The sequence below is a fragment of the Mauremys mutica genome, chromosome 1 (genome assembly GCF_020497125.1).
Source record: "Mauremys mutica isolate MM-2020 ecotype Southern chromosome 1, ASM2049712v1, whole genome shotgun sequence".
Classification (NCBI taxonomy): domain Eukaryota; kingdom Metazoa; phylum Chordata; order Testudines; family Geoemydidae; genus Mauremys; species Mauremys mutica.
The window spans coordinates 104,548,683-104,575,201 of NC_059072.1; the positions used below are offsets into that span (position 1 = coordinate 104,548,683).

General features: G+C 43.5%; 1 protein-coding gene and 1 long non-coding RNA gene across 2 annotated transcripts in view; one reads left to right on the plus strand and one right to left on the minus strand.

Annotated features, from left to right (window-relative positions):
• Nucleotides 1-26,172, minus strand: LOC123350634. Its single transcript, XR_006573784.1, has 5 exons — nucleotides 26,112-26,172; nucleotides 17,585-17,655; nucleotides 2,662-2,726; nucleotides 2,161-2,240; nucleotides 1-98 (listed from the first exon to the last, which is right to left on the minus strand). It is a non-coding gene; the product is annotated as an uncharacterized LOC123350634 (long non-coding RNA).
• The window catches only part of LOC123350618 (pseudouridine-metabolizing bifunctional protein C1861.05-like), a 50,359-nt gene that overhangs the window by 3,293 nt on the left and 20,547 nt on the right, over nucleotides 1-26,519 (plus strand). Inside the window, exons 4-15 of the mRNA XM_044989279.1 lie at nucleotides 407-521; nucleotides 2,615-2,789; nucleotides 3,889-4,000; nucleotides 5,085-5,191; nucleotides 5,521-5,647; nucleotides 8,220-8,340; nucleotides 9,648-9,733; nucleotides 10,503-10,627; nucleotides 11,178-11,237; nucleotides 21,795-21,861; nucleotides 23,985-24,079; nucleotides 24,760-24,888. Coding sequence (XP_044845214.1) covers nucleotides 407-521; nucleotides 2,615-2,789; nucleotides 3,889-4,000; nucleotides 5,085-5,191; nucleotides 5,521-5,647; nucleotides 8,220-8,340; nucleotides 9,648-9,733; nucleotides 10,503-10,627; nucleotides 11,178-11,237; nucleotides 21,795-21,861; nucleotides 23,985-24,079; nucleotides 24,760-24,888 — 1,319 coding nt within the window. The remainder of the gene's footprint in view (nucleotides 1-406; nucleotides 522-2,614; nucleotides 2,790-3,888; nucleotides 4,001-5,084; nucleotides 5,192-5,520; nucleotides 5,648-8,219; nucleotides 8,341-9,647; nucleotides 9,734-10,502; nucleotides 10,628-11,177; nucleotides 11,238-21,794; nucleotides 21,862-23,984; nucleotides 24,080-24,759; nucleotides 24,889-26,519) is intronic.

A 26,519-nucleotide genomic window follows, 5' to 3' on the forward strand; every position in this document is an offset into this window, starting at 1 on the left:
CAGCCCTTTTTGATTTTATTGGGTTTTTGGTGTATTCAAGAGAGGCATAGGGTTCAGGATTCCAAATGCTGGTGTGTTACCACCTTTCCCATCTTGTTCTGCAGGAAGAGAAAAACACTCTGATTGTGTGACGAAACTACGTTGTAAAGCATAAAAGGTTTTTTCCTTACCCAAATGATTTAATCATTTCAAGCAGGTTTTGCTTTCGCATGGCTTTGCAGGACACAGGACAGAATCACAAAAATTGGGACTGTCCCATAAAAATTAGGTTGTGTGCTCATCCCAGTTTGATCCTCCATCTCTCTATTCAGCTATCCCCACACTGCCTAATGTAGATCAGTTTGATACATCAAAAAGTCTATCGTCACCTTAAAACATAAATGATTTTCCTATATTTTATTCCTAGGAACTCATTTCAGGGTTTCATCTTCTGTGGAGGAAGCTCTGGCTGATGGGAGACCGATCGTAGCCTTGGAGAGCACCATCATTACACATGGCATGCCCTATCCCCAGAATTTGAGGTTGTAGATTTGATGATTTGATGACCCTAGTGCAGCAAAATTGTACAGTTGTGTCTGATAATCTATGGGCCTGTTTCTGTATTTGTGGTTCACCCAAAGCTGCCACTACAATTACTGGGAACTGAGGGTGTGATAAGCATGCAGAATATGACTTTGGTTACAAAACAGCTGCATCTGGGCTTCCGAAGATAGCAGGACTACATGACAAACCCCAGATTTACATGTACTATACATATCCATCTGTAGCATCAAATCCCTGGATTTCTTCACAAAGTGGCAGCAAATGATGACGTTGCCCCCTCTGGCTAGAGAGCTCAGGCATGTGTGGCTGTATGGCTTGTGGAGACCTTGCAAGTACTCATAAGTTTCTTTGGCTACATCTTTTATAATGTAAAAGTTACTGGAATAGAGTGATGACCTCTGCTCATTTGTACCCGTAAGAACATTGACTGTAAATGCCACTACAATGTTCTACTGGACTCTCTTGTTGGCCTATGCTAAGGCAGCACTGTGCCAAGGAACCCCATCTCTGCAACCAACTCTTTACTTGTGGGTACCCTCTATATAAGTATTCGTCTGAGTGACAGTGCCAAAAATGTAAGCAATCTCCCATACTTTTGTTTAGCTACTGAGCCATGGCAGAGGAAGGTTACTGTACTGGATTTTCTATTTGTTTCTTATACAGCCATTATTTTCCTCTGGTGCTGTTCCTTAGAGATCAGAATGCAGTGAGTTCTGTTTTAGTGAGAAGGCAGCCTAGGACAGGTACAGAAGCCCCAGGGGCAGAAGGACCTGCCAAATCTGCATTCTGCTCAACAAGAAATGAAATAATCTCACAAGTTAGTAAATAAAGAGCCTGCAAAGATGAAGAAGCCCCAACTTGCAGCCCTTCAGTATCCCACGCCTCTCACTGTCCATATCCAAAGTCTGCACTATGAGAGGAGGAATTTGAGTGTCTAATGAAGACTTGGAATAGGTGGCTATCCAGTAACGGTGTATGAGCTGTGACTCATTAGCCAGTTGATACAAAATGTTTTATAAAAAACAATCCCATCCTTCAAGAGGATCATTTACACTAAATACCCTCACTTTTCAGGGAGCTGACAGCACTTGGCCTACATCAGTAGTTCTTAAACGTTTGTACTGGTGACCTCTTTTACATAGAAGCCTCTGAGTGCAACCCCTCTTATAAATTAAAAAAACTTTTGAATATATTTAACACCATTATAAATGCTGGGGGCAAAGCAGGGTTTGGGGTGGACACTGACAGCTCACAACCCCCCATGTAATGCCCTCGTCACCCTCTGAGGGGTCCCGACCCCCAGTTTGAGAGCCCCTGGCCTACATCTTCATGTCTTACAAAACATAATATAATATACCTAATATAAACACATGCCAGATTATGTGTAATTGCTTCCTTAACATACCAAATCATTACCCTTCATTTCTCCATGATATTCACCTTCAGCTGTTTGGTGGAGAGAAAAGCTGGCAGGGTACAGTAAATCAAGTTAATGGAAACAAATCCCATCCACACCTGTTTGGTTTGCGATGTGGAAAGACACTTTTACACAAATAATCTATGGCACAATTTAGGAAGAGTTCTCAGTCTCTTCCACCCACACCTGCCCTGGTTTACCTTTTAGGATGAAGTCAGAACTGATAAGTGACTCGGGACATACAGCACTTTTTTGCTCACTGGCCACAGAATAGACTTGGCTGCATATTAGGGAGGGAAGACTATAATTAAACATCTCCACCACAAATCATATCTCCTCTAATCTATGCAACACAGACAGACAGGTCAGACCTTCAGACACCCGCTGGAAACTAAACATATAAAGGGCCCGATTTTCAGAGCTACTGAGCACTGGCAATGTGGCAATGGAAGCTGTGGGAAGATCTGCACCTCTGGCAATGAGATCCAAAGACTTTTGCTAGGTGTAAGGTGCAGGAGAGGAACCAGATTTAGCAGAAGTTGAGGGAATGTTATAAAGTAGGAACTGGAACATGGTGGCAGAGAGATCTGAAAATATTTCCCATCTCATCATTTTTCTGTTTTATTTTTTGTTGCTCTGTCTGTATTATTCCAGCATGGCCAGAGAGGTGGAAGAGATTGTAAGGACAAATGGGTCAGTACCTGCAACCGTGGGCATTTTAAATGGCAGGATCCACATCGGCCTCAATGATGAGGAACTTCAGTTTCTGGCAAAGAGCAAAAATTTAGTTAAGGTATCTCGAAGGGACCTTCCCTACGTTCTCAGCCAGGTACTGTATCTAGATCTTCATTGCCATCTAGTTTTCTTTACAGCAATGTTATGCTGCCCCAGCCTAAACCCAGGTGGAAAAAGTGCTTCTCATTGTCTTGAAGATGTCATATACAATTTTCTATTATTAAAATGACATGTTCACAAAACATGTTCCTAACTAGGTTCCACACTAGTAGAGCTAGGAAACCACAATTTGATAGCCATTTCCCCAAGGAAATCATTCTGTGTTGGCTCACAGCATGAAAAGTGAGGCTTGGCTTAGGGTATACACATTATAGTGAAAAAGCACTGGTGTGTTGCAAATGATGGTTAATGCAACAATGATAGGCCATACACTTTAAACATGCACACAACTGTTAAAGTGATTTTAACTGCTCAGGATTGTTGCCAATTTGAAAGTCCTATTAGACCACCCCCTCCATAGTCCACTGAAAAATGGCAAGAGCCAGGCTGCATTCGTTATCCTATCTTTGCAGCTCAGCATCTTGTGTTTTGTACTGTGTGCCAAATGTAAGATGGCGTAAGACAGACTCTCTTACACTCAGTTAGACTTCCTCAGACCTACTTACACCCACTTACTGATATGTTAAGGAGCCCAAGTTAGTGTAATTCATATACTGTATCTTCTGGCCTCTCAGTAGATACAATAGTATAACTGGCTATACAAAAGAGAGGGCTATAGCAAGAAAAGCAACATCCATCAAGGTGCAAGAATGTGGAAGTTAAAGACACTCTGCAGTGTATCAGTTACATCAAAATAAGTTCCTCAGCACTTACTTTTCCATCACAGTTCTTATACTGCGCGTGCACACACACACGCACACACACCCTGTACTATTTGAGTGCCCTTAGGAGTCAGGCTGCGTAAGGGAATTTAAGGTATGACACCATCTCTGAGTATGGCCCTATTGTTTATTATTGCAAAGGAATGTTTTTGGTTTTCCCTGAGGATTTGTTAAAAAGAATACTGTAGCAGTTCTCTGTTACCTGCAAACTGGGCACAGCAGAATGTTTTGCAACTGCTGGTAGTTTGTCCATGAACATACAGTTCCCCATGTCACACAGTGTGTGGATTATGACTGGCTGTTCCATGACAGGGTTTGTCTGGCGGTACCACTGTGTCAGGGACGATGATTGTGGCACACAAAGCAGGAATCCCCGTGTTTGTGACAGGAGGGATCGGAGGGGTCCATCGCGAAGGAGAGAAGAGTAAGAGGAGCATTGCACTTCATTTTGTCTCTTTGTTGTTGAATTAAATGTTACAGTTTTATTTGTTTACATCCACCTTTTCCCTCTTTCCTGATTAGTCTGTATAGGTCCACCGTATTCTCCTGCTGGGAAGAGTAAAACAATCACCCCCAGCCTCATTCCAAAGATGGGGATAAATCTACACTAAGGTTCTGACCCCACTATGCTTGGTATCTATAGCACAAAGTTTAATTAGCACACTTCTCAGAAAAATATCCCTGACTACACTGGCCAGGGAAATCATACAAGAACCCTACCAGGAACAGGCCTGTAGACACATAGTTGATGCTGGCACAGTTTCAGCATGAGTGTCGTCATGAGCTCTGATATTTCACCTGCCTTTCTTTCCCATTCTTTCTCTCCACAAGGCTCAACTTCTTTCTCTGGGACACCTATATTCCCCAAGGGAGGTGGGAGCTTCTCTTGACCTTTCTCCCATCCACAGAATGGTGTGTATACCATTTGATGTTGCTTGCTAGACAGTAATTCAGTCCAATGGGAGCCGGCTGCACCCTTTGTAGTAGCAAGCTATGCTGATACAGACTATCAGGGAAGCTGAAGAGTTATTGGGGATACTGATAAATATGCTTGGCTCTCTGTACTCAGGTGAGAGTCTCTTGCAAGCGAGCAGAATTGAGCCCTGGTCAGTGCTTAGGATGGATGACCCATAAAGGACAACCTAGGATGCTGTAGGAACATGACTTTTTAGTGGCATTCTCCCTTCTGAATCAGTACTGAACCAAATGCTGGAGATACTGTGCTGCTGAAAGGGCTGCCTTTCGGATGAGATGTAAAACCAAGACCATGATCCCTTGTGGTCAAGAAAGATCCCACAGCACATTTTGCAAGTGAGGGGGTATGACTCATCGTGTTCTGGCCAATGTCCAAATTTAGCAAATTATATTCCTCTTATGTAAAATTTGCACTTCAATTTTAATTGGACACAACATTCTTCTTCACTTCCATCTCCACAGCAAGTGAGGAGAGCATAACAATTAGGAATGCAACTCTGTCACTAACACAAAGGCTACTTTTCCCTTATCAGCTATGGATGTGAGTGCTGACCTAACCGAGCTAGGACGCACTGCAGTTGCTGTGGTTTCCGCAGGCGTTAAGTCTATTCTGGACATTGGTAGGACGCTGGAATATCTGGTAGGTAGCACAAGTTGCTGTGTGGGCTGCTGAAAACGAGGGCAGAGAAAAGAACCAGTCAACCCCCAATAGCCCCATTGTTTTTGCCAACATTGTCGCACTAAACCAGGTTCTAAGGCCATCGCATTTGCCTCTACAGTTACATATCTGACTCCTTGCTTTGAAAATTACTGTGCAATATCTAGAGTAGAAAAGAAGATGTGTAAAACTAATCAAATTCTATTCTATGGTGTGGCAACTCTTAGCTGGGTAGGTGGGAAAGTAGCCACTGTTGGTGGCTCTTTATTCCATCTGCTGATTATTTGTTCATCTCATCTTCACTGTTGTAGGAGACTCAGGGTGTCTGCGTGGCTGCCTTTGGAGACTCAAGGGAATTCCCTGCCTTCTTCTCCCACCAGAGTGGCTTCCAAGCACCGTGTCAGGTGCAGAATGAGGAGGAGGCTGCCAAACTTATTGGTGAGTTTGCGGTGGAGAAAGGCCCAAGCTGTGAAGTTCAGATTTGGATCAGGAGGCAGAGGTTCACACAGATTGCTGTGTTTTAATGATGTACTTTCTGTGTTAATTTCACCTGGAGAGGTGGCTGTTCAGAAGAATGCCTTTTCTGTCCCCTTGCTTTGGAAGCAGAGAAGGAGAAAAGGGTCAGCCTTTAGATGGAACCAACTAAGCAGAAGTTACATATGCCCTGAGTCCAGGGTGCTGGAACAATTTGTATAGTGGGAGTGCTGAGACTCACTAAACCAAACTGTAAACTCCGTGTATGATGGAAACCACTTCAAGCCAGGGGGTGTGGCAGCACCCCCAGCAGACCCAGTTCCAGCTCTGTGCTCTGAGTTGCACAGAATTATTCGCACACACCCTGGCACTCTCACATCCATGCACTTTGCCTGCTCTGAGGCTCTGTAGGGGTTTCTGGTGAGCCCCTTGTTAACAAAGCTGGCCTCTGGACCTCAGGAAGGAGAATCATAGCTATCTTAAAACAAACACACAAAAAAAAGAAGACGTAGTCTCTGTCCCTTTTCATTGCAAAGATGGACTTTAAAACATAAGCTGATGCAAACTGATTGCTAGGGCTGAAGGGACTATGCAGCTGGTCTCCACTTCTGGAGCAGGCTGGGAATACGAACAGATTTCCCTCTACCGCCCCCCCGCGCACGCGCGTGCACACACACACTCACACACACACCCCTGGTCTCCACTTCTGGAGCAGGCTTTGGAAATTTTCCGATGGAAAGTTTTCCCATTGATTTGCTGAAAAGCAAAATGTTTTGCAGAAATGCATCGTCACCTTTGATGAAAAAAAGCATTTCAATAAGGTTGAAACATGCCATTTCGATTATTTCAGAACAGAATGTTTTGATCTGCTGTTTCAAAATGACTTTTTGTTTCAATTGTTTTCATTTTATCTTATGAAATCTAATAGAAAATAAAAAAATTGAAACAAAAAGTCATAAAAAAGTCAAAATCAGAACCAAACTATTTTACTTTGTCAAAACAAAACAGTTCAATTGACCCAAAACACTTTTTTTTCTTTTTTTGGAATATTTGTTTGTAGGGAGTGTTTTTTGTTTTCAATCCCTTCTGGAATGAAACAATTTTGAAATTGTGAAACTCCCCCTGGAATGAAAAATCTGGGTCCAGCACAGCTCTGGAGTTTAGTTTGGGTATATCCTGAAGAAGCATCTCTCGAACTCTCCCTCAAAATCCTCAGTGCAGCCCCGTGCATGGTATAATTGTGGAAAGAAACTGGTTACAGATAGGGGGACAAGAAATTGTTTTGCAATCTGCCCAGGAACATGAAGCTGGCTCTGCTCGTTAAACTCTTCAGCCCTCTCTGAATTCAGCCATGATTGCTGTGATCGCTGCAGCTACTGCAAAGAAAATTCTCTTCTTATGTCCCCTGTCATGGGGGAGAACCCACATGGTCCCTGCAGCCCCTCCAAACTTCCACCAGCAGTCATAGAATCATAGGATCATAGGATTGGATGAGATCTCAAGAGGTCATCTAGTCCCTGCACTCAAGGCAGAACCAAGCATTATCTAGACCATCCCTGATGAGGAGACAGGGCCAAGCTGCTACAGCACTGTGTGGGAGTCTTGTGGCCACAGCAACCTACTATTCTGGCCAGAGATTGTGTGTCTGCCCAGCCCCAGCCTGAAGTCAGAAGAGCTGGTATTAGGAGGGAGTGTGGAGCCACATTCTCCCATTCACTCTCCCACCCATCCTCATACTTCACCATATTGGGGAGACCGTCTTGCTTACATACAAACCAGCTAGGAGGGACCTCCAGTGGCCAGGGGAGACCTGCCCACCTTAAGAACCAAAAGGAACTTATTCCCCAAATGACTACCCAGCCTACCGCCAGCAGAGAACTGTTATCCGCCCACTCAAGCATCCCACAATCAAGGCCACAGAAAATCTTGTCTGCCAGCACTGCCAATGTGAGGACCAGCTGCCAGGCAAGGGAACTGCTTAGGCAATATGTCTACACTAGCCATTTTCAGGAAATCTCCCACTGCTGCAGCACCACCATTGGCAGCAACAGTGGGAGCACTAGTGTAGACAGAGCACAGACGCACAGGTGTTACCACCACCCACTCATCTAACCCTGCTCAAAGCAGGTCTAAACAACAAAGGAGCCCCTTCTTAAAATGTTGTCTTCACGTCTCTGCTTTCCTCACACATACACCTGACATATACACAGACCTCCCCGCCCCGCATCAGAGTTTACACATACAACCTACAGGCTCGTGTAATTTATGTGTTCCCTGCTGTGCCTAACCCACAAAGGATGTGTGTTATAGCCCCCTGCTGTGGGGCCTGATTCTTCTTAGCTCAGTCTGCAGAGACTTGTGCTTTCAGCTCTGGAGATCACTAGTTCAATCCTTGATGTCAGGGAACATTCCATCACACTTATGTGTGCGCTCTCACTCTCTTTCTCTCTCTTTCTCCTATGCCTTGGTGTTTCACAGTTTGTTTGGATTATTCAGCTCACACAGACACAGCTAACAGCTGTCTCTCCTCTCTCAGCCAGCACATTGGCACTGGGCCTGGGCAGTGGAGTTCTGATCGCAGTGCCCTGCCCTAAGGGGGAAGCTGCTTCAGGACAGGTCATTGAAGATGCCATCCAAGAAGCTCTGAGCAACGCCCGGTGAGAAACACTCCAAACTTTGTCCTTAATTTACTCTGTGGTTGTGACCACATAAGGGGCTCCAGTGCTTATCATAAGTACTCAACTCCTTGGCACAGACCAGGGATGGGCATTTTAAAAGAGAACAGCATTGCCTTAAAAAAATTAAATATTTCCATCTCCTTTCCTAAATCAGAATTTATGGGCAGACATAGAAACTGAAAATACATTTATATTTCAAAACAAAAATTATTTGAAAATTAGCTCCCCCTTTCACTTTCCCCTGCAACTATTCATTATGTGTGAAACTCACCCTTGTGCAGATGGCCAAAACAAGATCTATGTACTACTTGAACCCTCTTCTGCAGAGAAGTGAATTTCACTCCATATCAGTAATAACTCATAAGGCAAGCTAAGGAAGTGCAGAAAAATACTGTTCTTTGGAGGTGAGGGAAACCCAGAACACAATTTTTAACAGCTAAGTAAAAGGAGGAAATGTTTTTCTAACTATTTGCATTGAAAAATGAGTAGTAATTTAAAAATCTATACTTAGATTATGTTGCAGATCTCAGGGGCCCCAGATTATTCTTGCTGTAATCATTTCTCTAACCTATACTGCAACAAGGATATAGTGCAGACTACATCCTTAATCTCAGGTCTGGGTGACTCCCTGATATGATTTTCACTATAGTTCTATGTACTGTGTACTGAGGCTTGTTTACTGGGCCTTAGATGGCATGCAGTTATATAGCTAGTGTGATAAACTCAGGACAGACAGTTGCAAGAGTGGGGGAGGAGTCAGTCCCAGAGGGTTAAAAGGCCCTCCTCCTTATCAACTGAGAGGCAACTACAGGTCAACCAGGTTCAGCTGAGAAAGGGTTACCAAGGTAGCAAATTAGAATCAGCTGAGGGGAGCTACCTGAGGGTAATTAGGATCAGCTGATTCCAACTTGGAGCTGCCTGAGACCTTTTTAAACCCCTTCCTGGGAGGAAGGAAGGGGGGAAAAAAGCAGAGAGAGAAGGAGCCTGGCTACCAGGAGTGTTGAAGCAGCAAGCCTCCCCAGGCAGGGCGGCAGGACACTCTCCTACAAGGCAGGGTAAAAAAATACTTTAATTGAGACGGGTGAGAAGACAGGGAACAGTCTTCCCCTGAGTCCTAAGGGGGACTGCATTACCCTAGCCGGTCTCACCAGAGCTAAAAACAGCAGAGGCTGGGGAGACTGAGGCGGGACTTTGCCACACTAGATTATCTGTTAGTAACCAGTGCGTCCACTTTGATGCCCTGCTAGCTCACTTCTTATCAAAAGGCATTTTCTTTTTGTTTGCAGGTCGAAAGGGATCACAGGGAAAGAGCTGACTCCCTTTATGCTACAGAAGGTGAATGAACTGACTAGTGGAAAATCGCTGGACTCCAGTTTCCTTTTACTAAAGAAAAAAAATATTCCACAATCCCCCCTGAAAAAATTTAATTGGACAGGTTGACCACAAAATACTGTCACTGTTGCTAATCTGGAAACTTGAAAGGGCAAATACTTTAGCATTTCAAAATGGCTGAATGCACAGAAACAGTTGTTAAACTTGTTAATAACACTCTGTCTCCCTCAATTTCTGCTGTAAAAACTGGTGACTAGCAAAGAGAGGAGGTGTTCTAAAGCCAAGGCTCTCCTGCAATTTTCAGGACAGGCAGTACACCAAACACCCAAGCTGCCAGGCTCCCTCTGTCTTAGAGAGAAGACTCTGGGCATCATTATTATATGTCACTTGAGTAGCATGTGTGCTTGAGCGTGCTGGAGTATGATCAACCACCCAGCATTTGGGGAGAAAAAGGATGGCCCAGCAGTGAGGGAGTGCACTTGGGAGACATGGATTCAATTCCCTAGTCCGCTACAGACTTCCTGTGTGATTTTTGGCAAGTCAGGTAGGGCCAGATCCTCAAAGGTATTTAGGCACCTAACTGTTAGACTCCCCATCTGATAGCGTTTCCCTGCGTCCGAGGTGTGTGGTAAAGATAAATGCCTTTCAAGATTGTGAGGTTTCCATGCACTAGGGGAATCTGGCATATGTACAACAACTAGAGTGGGGTGAATCAGGACCAAGAGGTCCCCCTGTGTCGTTGTCCCAGCCTCCACTTCCTGTTCTCTTCCCCTTGCTGTTTATTTCTTTAAAAAAGAATTTCCATTCAGACATTGCTCTGATCCGGAACAATGCCAGAGTGGGCAGCCGCATAGCTGTAGCCCTGAGCAAGATCCAAACTGCCACACGGAAGGGCAACCTGCCTCGGCGTGAGAAAGTAACTGCACGTAGGCCTGTGAGTTCTCTGCTCTTCCGCGTGTAGTGCCTATCTACAAATAGCATTATAGATAAGTTCATAGTCAGTGTCCCAAACATGGTGACTCTTCACTGTGGGGCAAGGACCATTCATTGTGCTGTAAACAGTTGGAGAATCTCTCTTTGCTCTCTTCTGTCAGCCTAGTTGCATTTACACTATTTGTTTGGGGGGTTTTAATGATTTTTTCCACACTAATAACCAACATAGCTATGCCGACAAAACTTTGTATTTTTGGTGTTGTGTGTGCGTCTAATACCCTGCATGCCCCAGGCAATTTATTCTTCTGCGGCTGGCTGTAAGGAGGAGTAGTTCAGAGGGTAGAATTCAGAATAGATTTCCCTTTCTTTCCAAAGGTGCTATGTGGAAGGACTGTCTGGGCTGGCCTAGCCAGAAAAGATCAGGCCTTCACAATATGATTTTCATCTACTTTGTGAGGTTGGTGGGAGAGTGAGCTTGAGAAAAGCAAACAAAACGCAGCACTTCTTCTGGCCAATTTTTTCCTCCACTCTCCCCTGCCCCTCTTATTAAGGTGGTGATTGGAGGCATCAATGTGGACTTCATAGCCAAGGCGAGGAATACCACCATACAGGTACTGTATCTAAAGCATGCGTAGACACTACCATTCTCAACTACTTTCATGCGAGTTCCAAGCATGTGTAGTGTATCTGAATATGGAAGTGCAGAGTGGGTGCTAATGTGCCTTTATCTATGGGGAGGGTACAGTGTCATGTATTGTTGTAATACTGGGGTGGTCAGTAGGTGGACTGTGGGTCAAATACAGACCACCAGATGCTTTTGAATGGACCCTGGAATATTTTTATTAACTTATTATCATCATCATTGTTTTTTTCTTTTAATTATTTTCTCAAGTCTAGACATTGACTATACTTTGACCAAGACATTGGGACCTTGACAAAAGATAACTGACTACCTCTGGTGTAATATGTGTATGTGGGCACACATCATAGCCTAATCTGACCGGCATCCAAGCTGATCTCAGTGCATTTCATGGCAGGAGAGGAGGCACAAAAGTGGCAATATACCACCTTTGTGGCCCTCATGTTCAGAGGCTGTCTTCTGGAGGCTGCTCTGCCCCAGCTGTGTAAGTTAAGGCAGCTCAAATGTACATCCAGCTGCTCCCAATCCCAAGGGGCTGTTCTAGCAGAACAGCTGGTGCACAGAGCTGCCCTGCCAGGCTCCCATTTTCTCCAGTCACATCCCCCGTAACTGATGCTGGAAATGAGGCTATGGAACAGCTATACTACTTCTGCAGCACCCTGGGATAGCCCTTATACACTGGCACTTCCCAGGAGGAAGTTTTTTGTCCTTTTTGTTGCCAAACCATAGCAATGCAAACCAATGGGAGTAGGAGCCAAAATCTGGTCCAATGTCTTTATGTAGAGTAGTGAGGGTAGGTTTATTTTTATTTGTGTGTATAGCGCGTGTCAGTGTGTCAATCTGCACAGAATATAGCGTGGCGCGTAAGTGTATAATGCAGTTCTGGGGGTGTGTACAGGAAGCATGTGTGTATGGGTAAAGAACATTTACGTAGGGGGAACTCCTATCTTCACAGAAACAAATCTTAAGAAGTCTTTCACAAAAGCTGTGGTGTTCCAGTTACAGCAAATCTGCTTAACTAACTTGGATTTGGATGGGAAATCACTTTTAGTTAAAAAAAAAAAAATGAAGTTGTAAATGTCACCAGCAACTCATTCTCTCACTTTTTTTTTTAAAGGAAGTATCTTTTAAAATCCATTTGGTGTCTCAAGAGTTTTGTCTGGAACAGAACTGTGTCATCTCCATTTCAAAGCATGTCTGCTTGCCTTTAAAATGTATATGTACTTTTTATTTTTTTGTTTTCTGATGGGAGGTAGTGTACAGTACAGCTGAATATGGCTTTATGCATTTATGTGAGGTTGAGTGGGACTCCTGGTTGGCCTGGCTTAAATTACAATGCACTGATTGCTGAATTAGGGACTAGGGGCAAAATCCTGCTCTCGAATATCGTATCCTGCTCTCCGCATCTGTGAAGGGGAGTAATTGCTGGAGGAATCCAGCATTCATAGCTAGGGAACATGAATGAAGAAGTTATATTGCACACAAAAGTAATAAGACGTGGGCCATGCCAGATAACTGAGAGTGAATTCTAGAGCTGAGAACACCCTGTTGCTGGTCCCCAGGAGTTTTATCTGGGAACTGACATCAGAAATAGCCTTGACAGCAGCTGTGACAGGGCACAGAGGAAGAAGCCAACTGTAAAATACAAGATCCCTAGTCTATTTAGGCTTTTAGGGCCAGATTTTTAAAAGAGCTCTCATTGTTCTGCATTGCCTATTCATATCAGAGCATGGGTGTGATGCACTCTCATCATGCTGTCCCTTTTAACAAGAAGACAGCTGCATTCTGTACTGGTGGTAGCTTCTGAGTGACTCTCAAGGGTAGCCCAAAATAGAGTGCTTGAAAAGGAAAGTAATCTAGCCTGCGGCAGAATGGCCACAATTTTTTTAGCCAGATAAAGATGCAAGGGGAGGCAATGCAGCTACCATGGTATGTGGAAATCCAAAAGCAGAGAAGAGTCTATTCTTTTCCCCTAGAATGCACACCGCCTTGACAAGAGGTGGACAAAGGCCCTCAATAACAATGAAATCATAGTCCCTATTTAGTTCTCCCAAATGCTTTCTCCTGCCAGCAAGCATCACCTCTGTCTTGTCTTGAATAAGCTCAAGTGAGCAGGTTTTTATCCAGTTCCTATCTTAAAAAAACAAAAGGAAACAGGCTCTGTCAGGGCTCAGCAAAAAAAAAAAAAAAGGAGAGAGAGCTGAGTATCACCCTCATAATTGTCCAAGGAGATCCAGAACCTGTTCCACATGGAGTCATCTGTTTTTGCTGTGAAAGCAGGTTGCTAGTTTTTCCATAACAGTAATCACCTACTGCTTTAAAAAGATGTTCTGTTTAATTTCTCTCTGCTGCTGTACGCCTGACCAACCTTAGGGGGGTGACAAAGCTTCACATGCTCTGATCTATGCACAAAGCAATGGTAAAAGAATTGTAGTGGCTGCACTCTGTTTCAGGAGACTGAACAATATCAGGAATTTGCAGGGTTTGCTGTGATGAGAAGAATGAAGTAGGGATTAAAGAACGGGCCGTGTGAGCATCTTTCAATATTCTTACTGGAGCCAGTTTTGAAATCTATGTAACTGGGATTGCTGGAAAATGGATTATTTGCTTTTCAATGGACTCACACTGTGAGCAGGTTGCTTTAACGTTAACATAGGGATGAGTTTTCAAAGCAGTGCCCTTGACTCACTCAGACAAGCATCCTGGCTTTTAGCTCCTTGGTGGGATTTTTTGAGGCTACCTCTATTGCTGACAGTGGCTGTCAGAGTTAAAATAGCCACGCTTAGTGCTTTGAAAATCTGCTGCTGTCAGATGGGGCTATGTAAACCTTGCAGCATTCATATAGGCAAGGACTTAGGGAAAGTAGAGGAGGAAATTCTTTACTCCTGGTAGTGCTGAAAGCAAGCAGGAATTCACAGGTACCATTGACAAATTTAACCTATGGGCCAGGTGGGTGAAGGCCAGAGGCAATAGTAAATGATGGGCAACAGTCAATGGTGAGGGGAGAAAGACTGAAGGGATACCCAGGTGCTTTATTATAAAATGTTTCCATTTTGATTTGACTCAGTTGTGTGTTTAACCGGCTAAGTGAGAGTGGTGGAATGGTCCACCTTACATAAGGCTCTCTGATCTCTGGGACAGCATTCAATACATACTTGTGAATATGTAAAGTTTTGACTGTTTGCCAGATCCGATGCTGTGCTCTCAGGGGACAATACTTTTACATCCCAGCCTTATACATGGGGGGAGAGAGGGGCAGAGGAAAGGAGCAACACTTTTAGACTAGGCCCAGAACAACTGAAAAAGTGTAAATCTCTCATTGATGGGCCCTGCATTCTGACACCCTTTCCCTGCAGGAGTGAAGTGCCAGCACTTTCTTTTAAAGTACTATAAAACAGTTTTATTTAAAATGGGGTCAAAATATAAAAAAAGATACAAAGATGTAATAGATGCCAAAGGATTAGGTCATTGCTGGGTTGGTCATTGCAGCTAGGCAAAATGAGCCATTGCCATTCGGTATATGCTATGGACAAGACGAGTTTCTTTCCTTTTAAATAACTGTTTGCGTGTGTATTACAGGATTGTACACAACTGAGAAAGCTGTTAGATTCACAGACTATACAGGCAGTTACACAACTAAATGATGAGAACAGGTAGTAACCCCAGGGTATTAACAATTTATTGTTACTGGCTTTTTTCCAGCTTCCAGTGTGCATAGTGCAATAGAGCACGGACTGGTAAACAAGCAGCAGGCAGAAATGCAGGTGACTGAAAACTTGGGAAGGTAGGGTAGCCTTGTGATTACAGCATTGGCCTAGACATCAGGAGATAAGAGTTTAATTCCTTGAGTCTGACACAAACTTAATTTCTCTGTGCTTATTTCCCTGTATCTAAAATGAGAATAATGGTAATTCTTTCTTCCTGCCTTTCTGTCTCTCCTGTCTAATTTGTAGTACAATGGGGCCTTGATTTCTGTTGGGATATTTTTCCTGGAAGGCTGGAATTATTCTGGGTCCGTATTTCAGTTTGAAATTATATGTTGTGAGTAGTAGCTTTTTCTAAAGCCCACTTTTCCTTGTATGTTGTCTAGTCTCACCTTAAATCATAAGATTCTTTTGTGAGCTATAGCATAGCGCTACATTTCTCAACAACTACTGTTGCTATTGTGAATAGGTGGCATTCTGCAGTGGGAAATACTCCATAATATTACATTCTGTATTTGGAAATATTTCCCTGAATACAGTAAGTTGGATTTGTATTAAACCACATGCTAAAGGTATAACACACTGGCTATGTTTTATCCCTCTCTAATGGCTGCTCCTGCGCCTCTACCAGTTAAATGAGTAAATCTGGTAGTTGGTAGCAGTAATAGGCATTTACAAGATAAAAGCCTATTTGTAATACCAGCTAATGGCATTACATGTTTAGCTCATGTGGTAGGGGCCTGGCTTTTGGTGCTGATGCTCCAGATTCAGTCCATGCAAATGACCCAATGTGAGGATTGTTACAAAGGTATTTTTCAGGCTATTTATTTGACATCAGAAAGTTTGGTTCTGATGGCAGTGCCCGAAAATGTGTCTAGTAACTTCCCTGACTGCAAGCATCTCCAGCAGCCACTGGGAGGCTGTATGAGTTCATTTGGTTAGTGATAACAGCTATGTAGCCAAATTCTCCCTAAGGTGGCAAAGACCCAGTGGTATGAAGATGACTGTGTATCTTCTACAGGACTCTGGAACGCGATTGCTCATTTCACTTCTATATGCAGCAAACTGCCTGTCTCTGCATCATTGTGGGCTACATAAAGTCTGGCTATTCGTCCTTCAGTTCATCCTCTTTGTCTGAGCCTTTGCAGACAACGTTTCCCCACTTAGATCTACAGTACAGTTGGTAGAAATATTTATGAAAGGATGACCCTTCTAGTTTGTTCTGTTAAGTCAGACATTCGAATGATTGCAGGTGCTGCAGGCACGTGGGGTTCAGCGTGGGGAGGTCAGTCATGGCTCTCCGGGTGAGGGCAGGGTTCTGGAGCAACCCTGGGGTTAGCTTAGCTCATCAGCTGCAGACCCTGCAGTCAGGCCTCCCGGCTCAGAGGGAAAGGGATGCAGTTCATTTGCAACCCAGGGAAGCTACACTGCACCTCAGCCAGGGCTCCCCAGGATGCAGGATCACTGGGTGGGGGACAACTGCCCTTCCACCTAAATCGTGCCCCTGGCCATGAGCATTTCAGGTTTTTAAAAAGGGGTGGGAGCAGTGGCCCTTTTGCCCCTGTCTCCGGCGCCTACAGGGGGCTGGCTGGGGATGCATTTTGGCCCTCGGCACCCGTGTTTAAACGTATGCTTAGAAAATATTCCTCCCCTCCTTGAAATCTCTGGGATTTCCAGAGCAATGATAATGCTCACGACCTCCCCTGAAAGAACAGGAAAACGTGTTGTTAGGGTTCCCTCATCACTCTGAACTTTAGGGTACAGATGTGGAGACCCGCATGAAAGATCCCCTAAGCTTATTTTTACCAGCTTAGGTTAAAATGCACCCGAGGCACAAATCCTTTCCTGGAAGGTGGCGGGTGCTTTTCGCAACTTTCCAATGCCACGCACAGATGAGCTATTGGAGAAACTGGGACGTGCCCAGTTTATCTCTCCTTACACTTAACCAAGGGGTTCTGGCAACTACCGCTAGATGAATCTACCAAGAAAAGGTCAGCCTTCATCACCCACAAGGGGCTGTATGAATTTAAGGTGCTCCCTTTCAAGCAGCCAAAAGGAAAAATGTGTCCTTTTAAAATCCTGAGGTCTGTGCTTCTGGTTCAAAATGTTCCCACCGTGCTGCCACCATGTCAGGGTTCCCTCCTCACTCTGAACTCTAGGGTACAGATGTGGGGACCTGCATGAAAGACCCCCTAAGCTTATTTTTACCAGCTTAGGTTAAAACTTCTCCTAGGCACAAATCCACTAGGAGTCCCTGTTTCCTCAAAATATTCCACCAAGCCCATTCACCCCCTTTCCTGGGGGAGGCTTGAGAATAGTATACCAACCAATTGGTTACAATGTGAGCACAAAACCAAACCCCTTGGTTTTTAGGACACTGAAAATCAATCAGGTTCTTAAAAGAATAATTTTATTTAAAAAAAAAGTAAAAATCACACCTGCAAAATCAGGATAGAAGGTAACTTTACAGGGTAAATAAAAAGATTTAAAACACAGAGGATTCCCCTCTGACTGCTTTCCAGTTACAAAACAGGAATGAAATTACCTCTTAGCATAGGGAAAATTCACAAACTAAAACAAAAGATAATCTAACACATTTCCTTGCCTTACTTACAATTTTTGTAATCTTAGATGCTCATTTCAGGTATGTTTCCAGGAGATGTTTTTCCTGCCTGGACCCTCTCTCTGTCCAGAAAAGGAACAATCAAAGAGAGCACAAGCAAAACTTCCCCCGCCCCACCCCCCATTGGAAAGTATCTTCTTTCCCCATTGGTCCTTCTGGTTAGGTACCAACTAGGTTAATTGAACTGATTAACCCCTTATAGGTAAGGCAATTCAGTACAGCTGCCCTGTGTATATTTATGACATGTGTTTCTCTGGTTCATGTGCTAAGAGCGCTAAGACCTGTTGATAATAAGCGATGACACCCCAACTAATTTGAGAAAGATCTTTCACTCGCCAGGTGGGCTGAGGCAAGTAGCCTGTCCTGTTTCTAGCTGGAGGATTTGGGGCTGCTGCATTTCAGCAGGAGCCAGGTGAGATAATGTACTGGTGGGGGAAAGCAGAGTTTGTTCCACAGCCCAGAATCTGGCCATGTGTGTGACAGACTGACAGAGCACTTTAAAGAAAGCAAGAGAAAGTTGAAGGAATGGGCAGGAGGAGAGAGAAAGCAGCAGCCAGACAGATGGAACAGAAGGGCATTCATGAGGACGGAGCCATTTAGGGAGAGAATGGAGGGGGAAAGGATATATAGATAGTGAAGCAGACACTTCTGGGGACAGAGAGAAGGATGCACAGCACAGGCAGACATTGCAAAGCAGAGGATTAATCCAACACGATCTATTAAATGATTTAAGAAGGATATTCCTACACTGCTTAAATGAGGGACTGAATGGGTTGGAGGCTGGTAATGGAATACAGAGCCTTTTGCCCCAGGGCCAGTGGTTCAAGTCTGGTCTGAGTTGGTCACTGTCTTAGCACAGAACTGTTCAGATCACATAAAACACTACAGTTGTGTAGTGTAAGTAATCTCATCAGCACAATATATTCAATGAACTAGAACAGCCTTTCCCAAACTTTTTTGGTCACAGAACACTTTTTAGCTTATTACGGAACACTTATAATATTATTTTGTAGTCGTTTGGTTTTCAAATAAAAAATTGTGTTATTTATGCTCAAATATATTTTATTTTATAAAACAAAGCAAAAATACAAATTTAAAATAACTTGAACTAACAATTTCTAACTGGAAAGCATGTATAAAGTAGTACAAAAATCAAGTGCAAGAGTCAAAATTAAAAACAGTGTTCTACTTAAAAAAACTGTTTTTATATATACATAAACACCAAATTAGATTTTTACTAGGAAAATCTATTTTTATAAACAGAAATACAAATTTGGATTTAATGGGATTGGTGTTTCTGCGTTTTTCTACCACAAATTTGCTTAATATTAGGAATAATGCTGGAAAGTTGAATCCTCATGTCAGGCGCAGCATCAAGTCTATTCCTATATTTGGTTTTTGTTGCAGTATAATATGAAAATCCCATCTCACACAAATAAGTTGTAGCAAAATGAAGGAGCACTCGAACTTCACATTTAGTCATATTAGGGTACACTTCTATTAGGCTGCTCCAGAAATTATTCAGCAGAAGATCCTTAAACCTTTGTTTCAAATCAGAGTCAGAAATTAAGTCAATTAGGCTTTCATAATTGTGCGCAGTAAAGCTGACTGGTTTGGCTGTAATTACAAATGGATTTCTAACCCAAGCATTATCATCAGTAGTTGTAGGAAAATATTCTAATAAAGAGGCCTGCAAGTCACAAAAGTGCTGGAAAATGGTGATGGAAACTTCTTCATGGACTGTAGAATTTATTTCAGTCAGAAATTCATGTACTGTAGGGAACCAGTCAAAGTTATTCTGTTCTACAGAAGCAGCAAAGAATCCTGTGGCACCTTATAGACTAACAGACGTTTTGCAGCATGAGCTTTCGAGGGTGAATACCCACTTCTTCGGATGCAAGACTTGCATCCGAAGAAGTGGGTAGGTGCCACAGGATTCTTTGCTGCTTCTACAGAACCAGACTAACACGGCTACCCCTCTGATACTTGTTCTACAGAAGATGCCCAGAATTCCAGTTTCTTTTTTAACCATGAAATTTTATCCATTGTAGTAAAAATGGTCACATTCTTTCCTTGCAGTGACAGATTAATTTCATTTAATTTTGCAAAAATATCTGCAAGATACGCAAGTCTCATTAGCCATGAGGAATTTGTCAGTCATTAAATTTTCGTCCTGAATTATCTGAAGTGAAGAATACTGGTAGTTCACTATGAAGCTCACCTCACAAGCACTTTTCCTCTGGATAGCTACCTCACTTCCGTATGTAAAAGAAGCGCTTTGTGCTGACTACCCATTTCCTCACAGAAAATTTTAAATAACCTAGATTGAAGTGGTTGAGATTTGACAAAATTGATAATTTGTACTGCTTCATCGAGCACAATTTTCAGATATGCTGGTATTTTTTTAACTGCAAGCGCTTGTCTGTGTAAAACACAATGGCTCTTAGTGCTTTCTGGTGCCACACTTATGATTCGCGTTACAGCTCCCTTCATCTTCCCAGTCATTGCCCGAGCACCATCAGTACATACACATCAATACATTTTCCCCAACTAATTTCATGCTTTCTGATAAAATTGTTGATGCAGTTGAATATTTCTTCTCCAGTTGTGTTGCTTTGCAGAGATTCACATAAGAGAAGGTCCTCTTCAATAATATTATTAAATCTATATCGGACAAATATTAGTAGCACAGCAAGTCCTGAAATGTCAGTGGGCTCATCTAGTTGCAATGAATACTCATGGCAAATTTTCAGTCAGCAAACTAGCTCTTTTTCTATGTCATTGGCAAGATCTTTAATACGGCGTGCAACAGTATTATTTGACAACTGTACAGCATCAATTTTTTTACCAGACTGCTCACTCAACATGCACATTACAATATCTTTTGCGCAAGGCTTGATAAGCATTTCTCCAATAGTGTGAGCTTCTCCGGCAAGCGCTATACGGTAACTTACTCAATACGATGCCTCTGTTGCACTTTTGTTGTCTGTTTTAGCAATTTTAATCATGGAAAGTTTACAATTTCCAAGTGAGTCATGCTTCCTCTTGAAAAAACTTATATCTTTGTCTTTGTCTTCAGCATGCTTGGTTTCCAAATGCCTACGAAGTTTAGCAGGAGCCAATGAATTATTTGCTAGTATTTTGTTGCACACGACGCACTGCACATCAGGAACATCTTTATTTCCAACACACGTAAAACCGAAAGACAAATAACTTTCATCATACTTTTGTTTTGGTCTTTTAACACCTGCTTCTTCTTGTTTTTTGATATACTTTGGTGGAAATTCTTTCACCTTGGATAACTCACTAGAACTAACAGATTTTTCGGTAACAAAAGACTGCGATTGTTCATCCTCATTTTGAAGTGTCACAATATTTTGCTCATTCATTTCGGCCACAGTTGGAGTACCAGAACTTGCTTTTCGTTTCAAAGTTCCTTCTTTTAGCCACAAATCCACGGTGATTAGGTTTAGTAACAATATTTAGAAATACTGGTTTTTGTCAAATTTTGTTTGTCACAAATATTTATATTGTTTCGAGCGAAGCTAGTTTAGTTGTACTTATTGCACACACCATAAAGACCCACAGGTTTGAACGTATTGAGTGAATATGTTATATTCAACATGGCGTAAAGAGAATGGTGTATGCATACCGTCGAGCGGAAAGGGTATGATGTCACTAACTGAAACGTGCCCGAAAGGGGTAAACGTCAACATGCGTGCGTGCCACGTTCTCTTTACGCCATGATATTCAATACGAGATCTATCAATAACCGGAAAAAGAGTTTTATGTTAAATTATAGTCATTCAAAAAGAGTTGTAAACTACGTTTCAAATATGCCAAATTTAAAATTAAAAAAAAAAATTAAAGACCCTTTTTTCTAATTATGGTTCTTTCATGGAACACCTATTCACATCGTGCAGAACACCAGTGTTCCGCAGAACACAGTTTGGGAAACACTGAACTAGAAGCATGAACTGCCCTCTGACCTGCCCCCAGGAGTGGTCCTTTCTGCTCAGAGTTGAAGCAGGTGGGTAGGATAAGAAAGCTTGCACCATTTTCTGTTCTGAAGCTAGAGGACGTCAGTCTCCACAGCTGTGTCAAGCCTACCATTTCAGAAACACTTTAAACATAGTCAGAGAAATTCTCTCTGTTCTATTCAACTTTCCCAACTCTACTAACTTGCGATTTACTCTTGCAGGCTGGCGGACAGACAAACGCTGGGCAAGTGAGCCAATCTTTCGGAGGTGTGGGGAGAAACCTGGCAGGTGCTTAGTGGTGGGTTTTGTTTGTGGGGGCAGGCAAATAATGGTTTGTTGTGTATTGTTTGTATTGCAGGAGTGACTAAGCCCCAATCAGGATCAGAGCCCCACAGTGCTTAGACACTGTACAAACGCACAAGTGGACACAGTCCATGCCCTGAAGAGCTTACAATCTATTAGGAAACCAGACGCAACAAATGGACATTACAAGAAATAGAAGGGGAGGGCTGGAAGGCAGGCAAGGGTAATGAAAATAAAGTCTTGCAATTACATGCAGTAACTATTTCACAGCGCAATGGCTCCAAAATCAGAATTAAACCAACAAACATCAGTCTTCCCTGATAACTGCTGCAAACCTAATCAGCATTAGTTAGCTGACTTCCTACAGGAGCCACAGCAGCTTTAGAGATTGACTCAGGGAGGACATTCCACGCATAAGGGGGAAGCATGGAAATATCTGTGGGAGAAGCAGACAAAGGCACCGTCAAGGCTGTGATCATTAGGGTGACATAATAAGATATGTGCTGTGAAGTCATTGGCACAACTCCAGTAGTTCAGGTTTAGATTACTGGAATTACCGGTGCCATAATGAGCAGAGCTTGATATTTTGTTTATTTGGGGAAAGGAGAGAAGGTTTAAAGAAAAAAACCCTAATGTATCTCATGTAGGAGCAGAGAAGTTATTTCACTCTCTATTTGGCATTGGTTTGACTGCTGCTGGAATACTATGTCCAAAGTTCTGGTGTCCATAATTCAAGAAGGATGTTGATAAATTGTAGACAGTTCAGAGAAGAGACACGAGAATGATTAAAGGATTAGAAAATGTGCCTTATAGTGATAGACTCAACAAGCTCAATCTATTTAGCTTATCAAAGAGAAGGTTAAGGGGTGACTTGATTTAAAAATTGTCAATGGTGGAGAATCCACTATAACCTTTGGTAAGTTGTTCCAATTGCTAATTACCCTCACTGCTAAGCATTTATGCCTTATTTTCAGTCTGAATTTGTCTATTTCAACTTCCGACCATTGGATCCTGTTAGACCTTTCTCTGCTAGACTGAAGAGCCCATTACCAAATATTTGTTCCCCACGTAGGTACTTACAGACCGTAATCAAGATTGGATGTTTTTCTAAAAGATCTGCTCTTGGAATTATTTTGGGGGAGTTCTCTGGCCTGTGTTATGCTAGAGGTCAGACTAGATGATCTCAGTGGTTCCTTCTGGCCTTAGAATCTGTGAACCCTGAAGTTTAAGCTTTGTGGTCAGTCCCCAAATCATGCTAACGTGAATCTGCCATCACCGCAGAGCAAGGAATGGATTGGCTTAAAAAAAAACCTTCCATGCCAATGAAATATTTGTGATAGCTTGGGAAACTCATTCTCCTCTAGGAATCGGTTCTAGACCAAGGTACAGCTGGAGCAGTGGAGTGAGAAGTCTAGCGGTTGTAGGGTATGTCTACACAGCATTTTGGAGCAAGTCTCCCAGCCTGAGTTGATAGATTGTTAGCGGGGCTTGCGCTAGTGCTCTAAAAATAGCTGTGTAGATGGCGCTCTGAAGGTGCAGCTCAGGCTGGAACTCGGGTTCTGAAGCCCATCCCCTTCCATAGACTTCAGAATCCAAGCCACAAAGTGCTGTCTATACAGCCATTTTTAGAGCACTATTCTGAGTCTGTCGACCCAGGCTTGGAGTGTAGACAAAATGCAGTGTAGACATATTCACATAGTCCATGCACAGAAAGGATAGGGGGGAACTCTGGGTTGCACTTCTGCAGGTGGGATCCCAAGGAAGAAAGGTGTTGTTTGGGGGTGTTTCTTCCCTTGCCCACCTCTCCACTTCCCCCATTACCAATTCAAACTAGCCACACAGCCAGTAGTTTCTGTGGCAGAAGACCAGCATATCAACTTGTCTTTTTCCCATGCCAGACAGACTGATGGGCAGCCACAGGACGCCCTGATAGAAAGTTCTGCTGAAGACATACTAGCAAGGGACTGGTGGGTGGGAAGAAGGGCACCAGTTTTTCCAAGAAGGACCTTCCCAGAAATGCTCAAAGATTCCCAGGTTGGAATTTGCGCTCAAGCGCGCGGTCCTCTGCTGGGATTATAACCTTGCTCCTTTGCCATTTGTTTTTATAGATTGTTTAAGCCGTCTTGGGAAGACCCCTCTCTTTATCTCAGCTCTGGGGAAGGATGAACATTCAGAGTCCATCTTGCGTTACTGTCGCCACATGGTAGGTCATGCAATGACAGTTCCCCAGAGGAAGACAGATGATAATTGAACTTCTCTGGTGTACAGAAACCCCAGAGTTGCATGTGTATAATCCCCTACCCTCATCCAAATGTACACAGCTCTCTAACCTGTGCCATCATTCTCCCGAATGCAGGCAGAACCAATCTACCTGGGATAACAGCTTAGTGGTACTTGCTTGCATTAGAACATTGGACCAAAACTGCCAGGACTGGGAGGGAACTAGCTGGCTTTCTTCAACCCACTAACTGTACTGTGCATCACTGGGATGTGTCTGGCTCATCATCCATATAAATACCAGAAGTCGGAGACCCCCTTCCTTCCTCAGGCAGAGCATCAGAAAGAGGTGGGAGCAGGGCTCTACCAAACTCTATTGGAGAGATCTGTCACTTCCTCTGCTAAATAATGTATTAGGCACCCATCTCCATGGAGCCTGGGTGCCTTACACCCATGAAAAACAAACCACCAACCAGTACTGTCCACATTGGGTATTATGGGATTCCTCACTGATGTTGCTCAGCTCAAGATAGGGAGGATGTGAAACTGAGAACAGATAAGTGGGCTGCCACAAAGCTGTCTGCTGGGGGAAGAGAAACCTGAAGTCAGCTGAGTGTGGCAGAGAAGGGAAATTTACTCCATTTATTACTCTTCCTCCTGTTTTAGGACATGGCAGGAGTCCTTCAGCTTGCGGGGCACAGTACAGCTACCTACTGTGCAGTGATTACAGGCAGTGGGGAGCTCAGCCTTGGCTTGGGAGACATGGACATCCACCAGCAGATAACAGAGCAATATGTAAGGATACCCTCTGACCTATACTCCTTCATTCATGAGGAGGAGCCTGGATGTGTGACAGCAGCAAGCATCTAGTGCAAGGATGCGAGATAATGTGTGTGCACACTTGTGGGTGGAGGATGCCTAGATAACATGATTATACATTGCAAGTGGCAGCATACTGAAAGCAGCATCAACCTGTGGAAGCCTAAGGGTAGCCTCAAACTTGGCTCAGTGAAATGGCACTGCAGCAAGCTGCTGGCCAGCCAAAGCTACTTATTTCCAGCTAGCCAGATGGAAACGGAAAACATTCTTTTCCCAACTGAGAGTCATCAATGCTGCCCTAGCCACAACGTCTATACCACAGACTTCTCGAAAGGCAGCCTATTTCTCTAGGCCCCTTTGGGCCCCCAGTAACTTCATGCCCACCGACCTGGAGATGGTGTTTCTCCTTTGGAAACCAAAATAGGTAGCATGGATAGAGCCCAGAAAGCTGATTTTCCTGTCCCATCACCTTCTCTCTACTCCCCCCTCCTCTCTGTTTCTACATGCTGAGCTATTTAAACACAGCTAAACAGATTCTGCTTCTCAGCCTGGTGGTTAGGGAAGGTTTCAGGACACTAATGGAAGTGATGTTGATTCAAACAAACCCCCACAGCCCTACCTGCTTCCCCCACTAATTCCACTGTTGACAAAACAAGAGCCTGTACTTAACAACTGATGGTGATTTGGAAGACAAGTGTAATTTACTTATCAGCAGGACCCCCAGGAGGTTCAGAATTCCTTGGGGAAAAAAGTGGTCCCTGCTCCCACTTCCATCTCCACCCTTCCCCTCCCTATCCCTTGCCATCAGACAGGAAAACAAAACCTTTACATGATGGGTTAATCCTCATGAGCTTTGCAAAATAATCAATGGAAACTCTGAACCTAGCTACTGATGAAAGCTGCATTGTGGTGATGTTTACGTCAAGGAAATTTAGCAGAGACATGTGTGACAGAGAGACTGCTGGAGTAGGGATGGAAGTCTATGGCACGTGGCAGCCATTTGTGCAACGTGTTGTCACGCCAGCCAGAAGAAGCCACAGCAGGGCTGGGACACACATTACCACAGTGTCTCTGAATTCTGTACATCTGCCTCAGGGATGCCAGGGTTGTGGGAGATGGCTACTGTGATAGGAAGCATTTGCTAAAATGTTGTGCCTTAATATTTCTAGCTAAGTAACAAGAAATGCTGGGCTGCTTACTTAAGTGATCAGTCCCTCTGCTCTCTGCTGCTATTCACCCCCCCGGTGGTCAAGATCTGAAAGTACCGTAGAGACAGTATCTTCAGCCCTTGGGAGAAGGAAAGCTTGATCTCACACCTGTGACCCCTTTGGGTAATTAGGGAGCAGCAGAGATTATGTATGCTGAAGAGAATCTCAATTCCGTTCTCACTGGAGGGAAAGATTGCGCTGAGGTGAGGCCTCAGACCTGAGAGATAAAGGCAGAGGGGAAATAAGATTCCCTGAATGGATGTTTAAAGGCCAGTTAACAGGTTATGCATAAAAAATTGGGGGCATTTGAAGGACTGCAAATGGAGTAATAGACACAAACACAGAGAGGAGGGGAATGATTTGAAGACCCAGGAATATAGAGGGTTAAGTATGAATATG